Source organism: Nicotiana attenuata, unplaced genomic scaffold (genome assembly GCF_001879085.1).
Source record: "Nicotiana attenuata strain UT unplaced genomic scaffold, NIATTr2, whole genome shotgun sequence".
NCBI lineage: Eukaryota > Viridiplantae > Streptophyta > Magnoliopsida > Solanales > Solanaceae > Nicotiana > Nicotiana attenuata.
In genome coordinates this window covers 8,720-20,240 of record NW_017678102.1, presented here as the reverse complement: position 1 = coordinate 20,240, position 11,521 = coordinate 8,720, and the positions used below count along the sequence as shown (strand labels likewise).

The 11,521-nt window shown below is 37.1% G+C and overlaps 3 protein-coding genes and 1 pseudogene across 4 annotated transcripts; 2 read left to right on the top strand and 2 right to left on the bottom strand.

Annotated features, from left to right (window-relative positions):
• Positions 1-369: 369 nt before the first annotated feature.
• Positions 370-1,044, bottom strand: LOC109221547 (ferredoxin-1-like). Its single transcript, XM_019386022.1, has one exon. It carries the CDS (start codon positions 960-962, stop codon positions 516-518), a length of 447 nt encoding a protein of 148 aa, XP_019241567.1. The 5' UTR covers positions 963-1,044; the 3' UTR covers positions 370-515.
• A 1,730-nt stretch (positions 1,045-2,774) lies between these two features.
• Positions 2,775-7,597, top strand: LOC109221550 (annotated as a pseudogene).
• A 627-nt stretch (positions 7,598-8,224) lies between these two features.
• Positions 8,225-9,421, top strand: LOC109221551 (pre-rRNA-processing protein TSR2 homolog). 2 transcript variants are annotated; one of them, XM_019386024.1, is made up of 4 exons: positions 8,225-8,367; positions 8,477-8,725; positions 9,015-9,109; positions 9,181-9,421. In XM_019386024.1, exons 2-4 carry the CDS (start codon positions 8,494-8,496, stop codon positions 9,250-9,252), a joined length of 399 nt encoding a protein of 132 aa, XP_019241569.1. In that variant the 5' UTR covers positions 8,225-8,367; positions 8,477-8,493; the 3' UTR covers positions 9,253-9,421. The 2 variants fall into 2 exon arrangements, with proteins under 2 accessions (XP_019241569.1, XP_019241570.1); XM_019386025.1 differs by having other exon boundaries at positions 8,225-8,725; positions 9,018-9,109.
• Positions 9,422-9,639: 218 nt separating this feature from the next.
• On the bottom strand, positions 9,640-10,515 carry LOC109221548. The gene has a single exon (XM_019386023.1). It carries the CDS (start codon positions 10,394-10,396, stop codon positions 9,953-9,955), a length of 444 nt encoding a protein of 147 aa, XP_019241568.1. The 5' UTR covers positions 10,397-10,515; the 3' UTR covers positions 9,640-9,952.
• Between the last annotated feature and the right edge of the window lie 1,006 nt (positions 10,516-11,521).

Here is an 11,521-nt window from a genome sequence, read left to right as displayed (position 1 = left end):
GAATCGATAAATCGAATGCACACCCCTAGAATAAATCTTTTATTTCCTGCAATTTGTATTCTCTTTATGAAAATACATTGCTGTTAATGGAGAAATCTGCTTTACATGTTAGCATTCTTTGTAATTAGTATGATAGAAAGAACAAAAAATTAGATTTTCCGTTGGTTTAGCACCTGGTGTTCAGTATCCTCTTTGGGGCCCGACATTCGGATTCGGAAAGTCCCACATTAGGGGGTAAAGTGCTCACAACCACGCGAGACCTTTGGTTAAGGATGAAAGGGTACTTACCAACCGACTACAACCTTTGATAGCACACCTGTAACAACGTAGCAATTTTTGATTCATTTATATGTTCGAATGCCTTACGCAGAGATGAAAGATGTATTTTTTGTAAACAATTTATAGCAACAAACAACACATATTTTTGCATTGAATTCCTCAAGAAGTACAACATCTTATATCAGTTTCTACATCAGTCAAAAATGGAATAACAAAAACAGGAGTGATCTTCAGGTTCAGTCATCAGCAGTTGCTAGTTGCAGAGACAAAAGTTCTTCTTCAGGTATAACTCTAATATGACAATCTGATCTTGGATAAGCTGCACATAGTAATGCATAACCTCTCTCCACAACATCATCACTGAGCATACCTTCACTTTGATCCACTTTCCCACTGAGTAACTTAGCTGGACAAGTCATGCAAACTCCTAGGTTGCAGTCATATGGTACAGACATGCCGACGTCGAGAGCCTTAGACAAGATTGTCTCATCAGGTTCAACTTCCAGCTCTGTGGTTTTACCTTCATGTTCTACTAATACTTTGTAAGCCCGGATAAAGGTTGATATTCGACGATTTTTGGTTTTCCAGGGATTGTTTAGATGAATAGCAGCAGCAACATTGGCTTGGTTTTTTGGTGAGATGAGAGTGAAAGATGGAGAGGTTGTAAAATGAAGTGTTGCCATGTTTAGCGAGGGAAATGAGGAGGGAAGGTTTGTGGGTGTGGATAAAATGTATGGATGAGAAGATAAGGTTGTATTGGGAGTTAATTGGTGGATTTTGGTTTAGAGTCTGGGAATGGGCTACTCCTGTAACTGTGTTATTGCTCGGCTAAATTGCAAATTTTTACCAATTTGGACTCTACTGTTTGTTACTTTATTTATGGGCTAAGTGCACCAGTAGCCACTTTTAAGGCTGCTGTTTTTACAATGTATTTAAAGATTAGCCATTTTATCCAAACTTCTGGATTAAATATCCTGAATTTGGAATTTTGGACTTAGCGTCCTAAATTTTTGAGCAGCTAATTTGAAATTCAGGACTAAGTGTCCTGAACTTTTGAGCTGCTAATATAAAATTCAGGACATAAGATTCGAACTTCTGGCATAATTTTCGAACTTTAGGACCGATGTGCTGAAGTTTGAACTTTGAGGTTTAAACTTCAGGACGCCGTGTCCTGAAGTTTGAGCGAATTGGCTAATCGTTAAATACATCGTAAATTGTGGATATATTTTAAACAACATGCTTAAAAATGACTACCTATTGTCATTTCCACTTTATTTACACTCTATGGTCAATTTCGTAAAGGTAACCAAATTGTCCTTTATGAGTAGTAGTAGATTCCCACGTCCAACATAAAACTCTGCATAAACAATGATAATCTTAATATAAGATTTCTCATAAGTAGTACAATATTTTATTGACCTCATAAGAAAAAAAAATAGTAAACTAATGCAACATTTGATTGATATATTAGCATAACTAATGTAACGTTTAATCGGCGCTATTGAACTCCATATTGCTAATTAATACCCGAATAAATTATGCAAGAACCTATATACACCATAGGACAATTATTTACGTGAGATAAAATGTGGAACAAGAATGTGCAATAGAAATATATAAATAAGAGTATTTAAAGGAAAAATACATTCATACTAGGCAATTTCCGTATTATTATTCACTGCATAATCATCTTTTTTAATTATTTAGGCCAAATCCATAAAAGATCCATAATCCTGCCACATCTTTTTATTTGGACACTTTAAATGTCGCTGTTTCCTATTAGACGCTCCACCTATATTCAAAATGTGCCTAGTAGTACTTAATTTTTTAACACAAACATTTGCTCAAAATGTATATAATCTATAATTTTTTAAAGTTAATTGAAAGGTCCTTTTCAATTTCTTAAAATCAATTGAAATGTCCTTATAAATACTTAATTCCAAAAAGATACGAATAAGCTACTTATGTCCGCGGAGAAAATATCTGTATTTGAGCACATAATGCGGTAAGGTTCATTGACTGATACATTCAGTTAATAATACTGTATAAGGCAATTAAGGCAAGTCAAATAATCACTAAAATCAGTAACTAAAAATCGTAATATTCGTAGGACAATTGCATAAACTCTGGCCTTTGTCAACTTTACACTCTTAGCCTTCATTTGCCTTCAAGTTCCATTTCCTTTGTCATTCTCAAAATTCTAGGTAATTTTTCCCTTTTTCTTTTTGATTCATTTCAATAGTATATCCATTTATTTCTTAAATTTCAGATTCTTATTTGTAATATGAGAAATAATTTTTTTGAGATTTCCAATAAATTGTTTTGATGAAATTGCATGCTAATGAATCATTAAAGGGGCAGCTGGTCTACTCAGCTCCCGTTATGGGGTCCAAGGAAGAGCGGGACCACAAGGGTCTATTGTATGCAGCCTTGCAAGAGGTTGTTTTTACGACTCGAACCTATAACCTCTTGGTTAGGGTCACGTGGAAGGAACTTTAGCAGCTACGCCAAGGGTCCCCTTCGGCTAATGAATCATTGTTTACAGATTAATTAATTCAATAAAACAAACTATAATTATTCATAACATTGTTTTCACTCAGATTTTCTACAGTTCAATTGCAGAATTAATCTAAAATTATGGCCGAGGAAAAGATTGGAATTGCTAAGGATGTAACAGAAGTAAGTTTATCATTTTCTTGTACAAACCATTGTGTTTTAGAATGTTGATAATATTTTGAGGCTATTTTTGGCACAGTTGATTGGTAAAACTCCTTTAGTTTACCTGAATAATATTGTGGATGGCTGTGTTGCGCGTGTTGCTGCTAAGCTGGAAATGATGGAACCATGCTCCAGTGTCAAGGATAGGTAATACATTTTGGTTTTGTGTTGGATAATTTCTTAGAATTTTTTTTCTTTTTCTTAATAACCGAGAAATCCGGAGCGTTAGGGACACACAGTTCGAAACTCGGTGGATAATGTCCTCCCCCCCCCCCCCCTTACCCTTCTCCACTTAAATATTATGTTTTCGTATGCAGCATGGTTCGAACCCGTGGCATGCGCCTGATCCAGGCATCATGCATTGCGCTCGTACCACTAGATTGTAGCCTGACGTCTAATTTCTTACAAAGTTTGTTCATTGTTCTCACAAGAATCATACGGACACTTGATTTTTTTTTTGCTTCCCGGACCCTGAGCCGAGGGTCTATCGAAAACGGCCTCTCTGCCTGCACAAGGTAGGGGTAAGGCTGTGTAGACACTACCCTCCCTAGACCCAACTTGTGAAATTATACTAGGTAAGTTGTTGTTGCTTCTCGGACCCTGCGTAAATGCGGGGTGCTTTGTGCACCCGGCTACCGTTTTACTCACTATCCAGTACCCGCATTGGGGTCCTGATTAATTTGGATTCGTGTTGCGTAAGGCCCATTAAAGCTTGGTCTTCTGGCTACCGTTTTTCCATTCACAAGAATCATTTGGGCCCTTGAATGTTCTTAGAGCCTGGTCTTGTAGAGGTTTTTTCAGCTGAATGCTTATGAGCTATTTTTATATACAGGATTGGTTATAGTATGATCAAAGATGCTGAGGAAAAAGGCCTCATCAAACCTGGTGAGGTCAGTTATTGATATTCTTCTTGTTTGGATATTATTTGAGACATGTAACTCTTACATTCAGTTGACCTCGTTTTGTTAGCTTGATTGACAATACTCTCTATTTCATTGGGAAATATAAACTTATCCAAAAAATTGGTTTATCTTCTATGATGATTGGCTCGAGAAGCTATGTTGCGCTAATCCTTCAAAAATGCTGTCTCGCGAGTGCCGGAACCTCACAAAATTATGCATTATTGGAGGATCCAACACTGATGTAGCTGCATTTTTGAAGGATCCAACCAACGTAGCCGAGGAGGGATAGATTATTGTAAGGTTCTGTTTTCCATATTGCTTAATAATTGAAACTGACTTTGTGTTTCTTTCTTTCTTTCTGAAGAGTGTCCTCATAGAACCTACAAGTGGAAACACTGGTATAGGGTTGGCATTTATGGCTGCTGCTAAAGGCTATAAACTCATCATTACAATGCCTGCTTCTATGAGTCTCGAGAGAAGAATCATTCTTCGCGCTTTTGGTGCCGAGTTAGTCCTCACTGATCCTGCAAAGGGAATGAAATGAGCTATTTCAAAGGCTGAAGAGATAAAGGCCAAGACACCTAACTCCTATATTCTTCAGCAATTCGAAAACCCTGCCAATCCAAAGGTTTATCTTTCTCCACAATTTATATTTTACCTTACCTTTAGTAAAGGCGGTTCGATTGAATCCCCTTTGCCGGCAAATTACACTCTGCAAATAGGGTAAAAACAAACTTTTTTATATATATAAACCGTTGAATCCCGTCGACATAGGTTCATATATTATTAAGTGTGACATTTTTAGGGGCATAGCTACCTTTAGTAGGGGGTTCAATTGAATCCCTTTTGCTATGCAAATAGGGTAAAAACAAACTTTTCCCATCTATATATATAAATTGTTGAATCCCGTCGATATAGGTTCATATATTAAGTGTGACATTTTTCGGGGGCATAGCTACCTTTAGTGAAGGCGGTTCAATTGAATCCCCTTCACTAGAAAATTATGCTGTGCAAATGTATCCTACGCAGACTCTCCAAAATGCTGCTACACCCGTATTGGATCCTCCAAAATACACTTCTTTTGGAGGATCCGACACACACCCGACGACATTTTCGAGGAGTCCGAGCAACATAGGTGCAAATAGGGTAAAAATAATGTTTTTGTATATATTAAACTGTTGAATCCCCTCGACATAGTTTCTCATAGTATGTGTGACGTTTTTACATTTTTTGGAAACCCCATACTAAAATTCCTGGCTCCGTCATGGTTAGCTGAAATGTTACTGTAATGCTAGATACACTATGAAACCACTGGTCCTGAGATATGGGAAGGCTCGAACGGGAAGATTGATGCGTTTGTCTCTGGAATTGGAACTGGTGGAACAATAACAGGTGCAGGAAAATATCTAAGAGAGCAAAATCCTAACATAAAGGTGAATTATTCTTTAAATTGCACAAACCATTTGAATTATATAGATAATGGGGAATCAATACTTTGTATGCTAATGCTGCAATCGTTATCATACTACAGCTGTACGGTATTGAACCAGTTGAAAGTCCTGTTCTTTCTGGAGGAAAACCTGGTGAGTCGCTTTTCTCTCTTATTTTGGTTTTATATTTCGAACCTTGCATATAAAATGTTGTCCCCTCTCTATTCTGATTATCTGCAAGTATATTGAGCTCAATGGGCAGTGTTATTGTTGTCAAATCGAGCTCCATCAATTTCACCACATTAGATCGCCATAGATTCTTGTAGTAGCATTACGTAGACCTTAAGTTTATTTGGCCTTAATTAAAAATTGAAATAACATATCAAACTTGTTCTAGCTAATGATGCATTTCTAATCTCGCCTAGAGTCTACTCTATGTAGAATTCGTTTTAACAGTGGGAATCGTAAAGCACTGATTCGCATGTGGGATGCATAAGTTAGTTGATCTTTTTTGTTAAACTTCAGCTTCCAATGCAATTTATAGAGTTATCGCAATATTAAGTTTTTTTCTTATGATTTGACATTCGACTTATTTGTGATGCCTAAGGTCCACATAAGATACAGGGAATTGGTGCTGGTTTCGTTCCTGGTGTGCTGGAAGCTAATCTTATTGACGAAGTAATTCAAGTAAGTATGAATGTTACTAGAAAACTCACTTCATAAATTTGTAGAAGCATTTTAAAAGATTTTGAGTCGAAGTCTCTGTTCTGTCATAAGATGATCTTGAGCTCGTGAAAGTAGTATCATTTGGTTTTTGGTTACGAAGTTCTGACCGAAATACGTTTGTTATGATCATAAAAAAAACCAGGTTTCAAGTGATGAAGCAATAGAAACTGCAAAACTTCTTGCATTGAAAGAAGGATTGCTGGTAAATATTAAACGTATAATACTTATACTCAATTTTGTGATGCTTCTAATATCATTTAAACATGAAATTATGCAATGCAGGCAGGAATATCATCTGGTGCTGCGGCAGTAGCTGCAATTAAAATTGCAAAGCGGCCAGAGAATGCTGGAAAACTAATCGTTGTAAGTATCAATTTCCTTTTTCTCAAAACACCTGATCCAAGGATCTTTCAAACAACCTCTCGACCTGCACAAAGTAGGGGTAAGGTCTGCATACACACTACCCTCCCCAAACCCTACTTCAACAATAACAACAACAACAACAAACGTAGTGGAATCCCACGAGTGGGGTCTGGGTAGGGTATTGTGCGCAAACCTTACTTCCACCTTATGAAGCTGGAGAGGCTGTTTGCGATAGATCCTCGGCTCAAGAACAGTGTCCCCAGACCCAACTTATGGGAATATACTGGATCATATGTTATTGTTGTAAATATCTGGCCAATATGATAGATCAGTCCAAGCAGATACATTATCTGTTGCGACGTGTAGCAATATTAGTTGACTCCATGATTTAACAGTTCGGGAATCACTATAGATGGAGTAATGAATTGGTTTTGGCTTTGTTTAAATTTGTTTTTTCCTGATTTCACTTGGAAAATTTAAGAGCCCTGGACATTAGAAGGCCATTTTCAGTCATGGTACTTGTGCCAATACAATATAGTACGACATAAAAACGATACATTTTATTATTGTCTAGAGATTGGGACTACGATACATCGATGGATATGATGCACAAAATCGTTGTGCTTACTGCAAACAGCTCAACACACTTTTCTGTCTGTTTACTCGTAAACCAAGCTATATTCTTGCTCCTAATAAGCTTTACGTCCATCATTATTTGGTTCTACGAGAAGTTTTTCTGACCTACCAATTCTCTTAATGCAATGCATTTTTCGTCTCTTGACAATTCACTACATTGATCATAACCTAACAGTAGAAATTAAGCTATAGTCTTTTCTTTTTGGTTAAGGAGTGTGTGGCTGCTAATCACGCCATTATGCAGGTTATTTTCCCGAGCTTTGGGGAACGTTATCTCTCCTCGGTGCTGTTCGAATCTGTAAGGCGTGAAGCGGAAAACATGACTTTTGAGCCCTGAACCTGTAGTCCTTAGTTTTACCATGATACAATATGGCATTGTAAGTGAATCTTTAGCTTCATGTCAGATCACTCAGATGATACTGCTGAAGATAATAGGTTTTTTCCTCTTCTTTTTTCCCTTCTTGAAATTTGAAAGCAAATAAACCATATATTCGTTCGATGTTAACTTTTTCTATTAAATGTAGTAACCTTCAATCACCAAAGTGACCTGATTGTGTAAATATTTTTGATACTTATTGAGCGTAGAATTTAAACTCTACTCCAATCATGTGCTACTGGAATTCATACCTAATCAATGAGCTAGTTAATTTGTACATGCTGACCCCCAATACCATAAAGGGCAGCCCGGTGCACTAAGCTCCCGCTATGCGCGGGGTCCGGGAAAGGGTCGGATCACAAGGGTCTATTGTAGACAGCCTTACCCTGCATTTTTGCAAGACGCCGTTTCCACGGCTTGAACCCGTGACCTCCTGGTCACATGGCAACAACTTTACCAGTTACGTCAAGGCTCCCCTTCTAACCCGCAATACTATGACGCTACAAATATTAAAAGTTACTGGTAAACTATGTATATGAGACATTTTTCCTAAGAGCTTAGCATTTAGCACTACTTTTTTTTTCCATCTTTCTTCAGAAATAATTATTGGTTAAGGTTTTTTGAGTTATCCTAGTTGTTGATAACATCATAGGGAAATAAACTTATATATTTGCGCATCATTCAATTTCTCCTAAGTTATCTCTAGATCTCCACTTCTTGCGCCATTTCATTCCCTTTGTATATATTTGCTTCTTTCAGCTCTTTTATCTCTCTATATATATATATTGCGCGCATGCGGTATCTTCCTCTTTCTTCTTTGGGAGGAGAGAGAGCAAAGCTTTTTTTCGGAGTATAATCATCTGATATTCTGTACCTACTGGCTCGACTAATTCACGTTCGCGTCGAGTAAAGCCCATTAAAGGGAAAAAGTGGTCAGGTAATTTCTTCATTCTCAGGACTCGAACCCGAAACTTCTGGTTAAGGGTGAGAGTTCTCATACATCCTGCCACATCTCTTTGGCGGTGTAACAAAGCTTTTATATGCAGTACTAATTATAAGATGAATGATGGAAGGTTTTATTAATGCTAATAAAGATGAAGCATGTCTTGCTACAAATAATAGAAATGTGAAAGCCAAGTTGTCTTTGTCTCCTCTTCAAGAAGGAATTTCAAAGCTCTTATCTCAATGGCCAGGCCTACAAATGGCTATTCAAAATGAATGGGGTGGCCAAGATTCTCCTCAAAAATCAAAGCAACTTTCCTTTGATATTCTTTCTTGTCTTTCTCAGTCGAATGGTACATATCCTTTTCCCAATACACAATTTTTTACAATGATATTTAGTGCGGACTGATTCGACTAATTCAGATTCATGCACGTAGACCACTAAAGGACAACTCTCGTACTTTATATTTGATCCGTCCTTTCATTTCAAATAAACGTGTTAATAATAATTTCACATCGTTAGGAAAATAGTGGAAAATGTAGCATAACCAATTAATTTAAACTGTTCGTAATAAAGATTTTTATACTGCTAGCGTATATATAACCTAAATGCTTGTATAAATGCTATTGTTTTTTATATAGCAGAAACTATTGGTGTAGAGGATGTAGAGAATCTGCTTTACGAAAGGTTGCTGTTGTCTTTCAACACTGACATTGATGATGGAAGTATTGAGGAGGTAATTATTATTATTATTATTCATATACAAAATTCCTTCAAGACTGATCAATATTTATAAAATACAATCAGGTTGCGGAGCAGTTAATGACTCTTCGTGAAGAATATGTTCATGGAAATCATCTATACACAACCACGAAATAATTGAGTAGTACAGTATACCATCATTTTCTTCAAGTCTTTGGCCAAGAAATAAATTTTTGTATTTTAATTAAAGTATCTTGGTCGCATCTACTATTCATAACCCAAGAAAACTACTTCTGTCTCAATTTTTGTGGTACCATATATGCGAATTTCGAAGGTCAAACTTCAATTTTAACTCTTGAGTTAAATATAATATTTTTAAGTCTTTTAAAATAAAATTTACATTGAAAACTATATAAAAAATATTATAAGATACAATTATTAAAAATTCAAATTTAAAAGGAATACAAGAAAATTATGACCAAAGAAAAATTCAATTTGACTAATCTCGAAATCCGAACGGTCTAATAAGAAAGCGGCAACTTCAATTGTTGCAGCACGAGGGACTTGCAAAATTTCAATCACGTAGTCAATATATCACACAACATCGAGAAAAGTTTTCGTACATTCTTAAATTTCGTCTATATCGACAGCCCGTAAATAAAGTATTTCATATTTATATAGGGTTAGCTAAATAGCTACGTATATCTTAAGGGTGTGACGTTGACAGTCATTAATGGCTAATGCTACGGATCGACTTATAACCTATAAATCACACGAAAGTAACTTTACGCTTACTTGAAGCCCTTGAATTTCGTGTATAGTTAAACTAAAATACATAGTACAAAAATGGAACGGACGGAGGACTTTGCTCTCACTACTACACAACAACAAGCCTGCGTACCAAAACATTGTCCCTTCCGCCGTAAACTCCACGGCCATTACCACCCTTTGGTACCGTCACGACTAACTCTCCGTCCACAAACACCGCCGTAGCCAGCTCCGGCTTCGCCGACGCAGGCAACCTAAACCTCCACGTGTCCACCTTCAGTTGTTCCAACAACAACTCCGCTTTGCCACCTTTGTCTCCATTTCTCACCACAATCTTCGTCACTCCAGGATGTATCTCCACTGCCTCAGCCCTCACATTACCAACGTCAATGGCGCTGTTGACATCACCGTGCACGCCGATTTCGGTCACGAAACGGAAGAATTCCGGGTTTTCTTCCACCTCCACATCCGCATCGGACCGGAACGGCAATTCAAGAACCTTGCCAAATACGTGAGGCAGTTTTCGAAGTTTTTTTATGCCGTTTCCTGCCATTACTGTAGTTGAGACAAAGAATAAGAAGAAGAGAGGAGGAGGAGTTCGAATCAAATACCTTGGCAAATGGCTACGTTTTTTGTTGCATGGAAAAAAGATGGACCCTTATGCTCTTGTTTTGTAGGTTAGAAATGACGACATGAGAATAAAGTGACAAGAACCTAAATCTTGATAAGGTTCACAATTGTGGGGCGGTGAAAAGATGGAATCATTTTAATGTATGAATGACAAGAGCTTTATTTTCTTTCATAATCATTTAGTATCCTGTCGCTACCCATTTTCTGAACAAGTCGGGACTGACACTCAATTACTAAACGTGACCGAGCAAATCATCTGCGCTTATTAAATCTGTCATAACTTTAAACTTTATATGCCACAACGCACTACTGTAACCAAATACTTTTAAATAATTTAAATATCTAAAATAAGCCAACTTCAAAAGTTTATTCGTAGTAACCAATAAAATACTGCTAAGTCATTATCGAAAACATCTGAATCTTAACCCACCGACGGTGTCTATGAAGCCTCTACTGATAAACTGACGTACTGCTCAGGACATGAGATTTCCTGACCAGTTCTCTAAGTAAACAAAGAAATAACTAAATAAAGATTACTCTAAGGAATACTCCACGAACAAAAGCGAAGCTCACCAATAGTAGCCTGCTCGCCTGCAAAACCGGTTCCTACGTTGTACCGCAGACCAACGTAGGTTCCCAAAAGAGATGGTCAGTACCATCCATTGTACTCAGTGAGTCTCAACGACAAGGACGAAACTTTAATAACATATACATTACGAGCAAATTCCTAAATGCATATAAGACATAAAGCTTATAAGAACAACTCTAAAATAATTGCATAATAGCAATTTATGAATATTCTAAAAGAAATTCTTTTCTTTTTCTTTCTTATAAAAAAAAATACTTTACTTTATACTTTGGGAGTTCCAACTATCCTTACTTAATTCTGTCTCAGTCACCGTGTGATTGGCACGTGTCGTTCCCAACCTGATCGAATAGGCTCAATCCACGAGGTGCCACTCGCTTCATGGTTCTCAGCGCTCATGTATCATACCTTAGCATGGCTAAGTAAATTCTTAGCCACGAGACCCTCGGCTCGTGTGCTCCC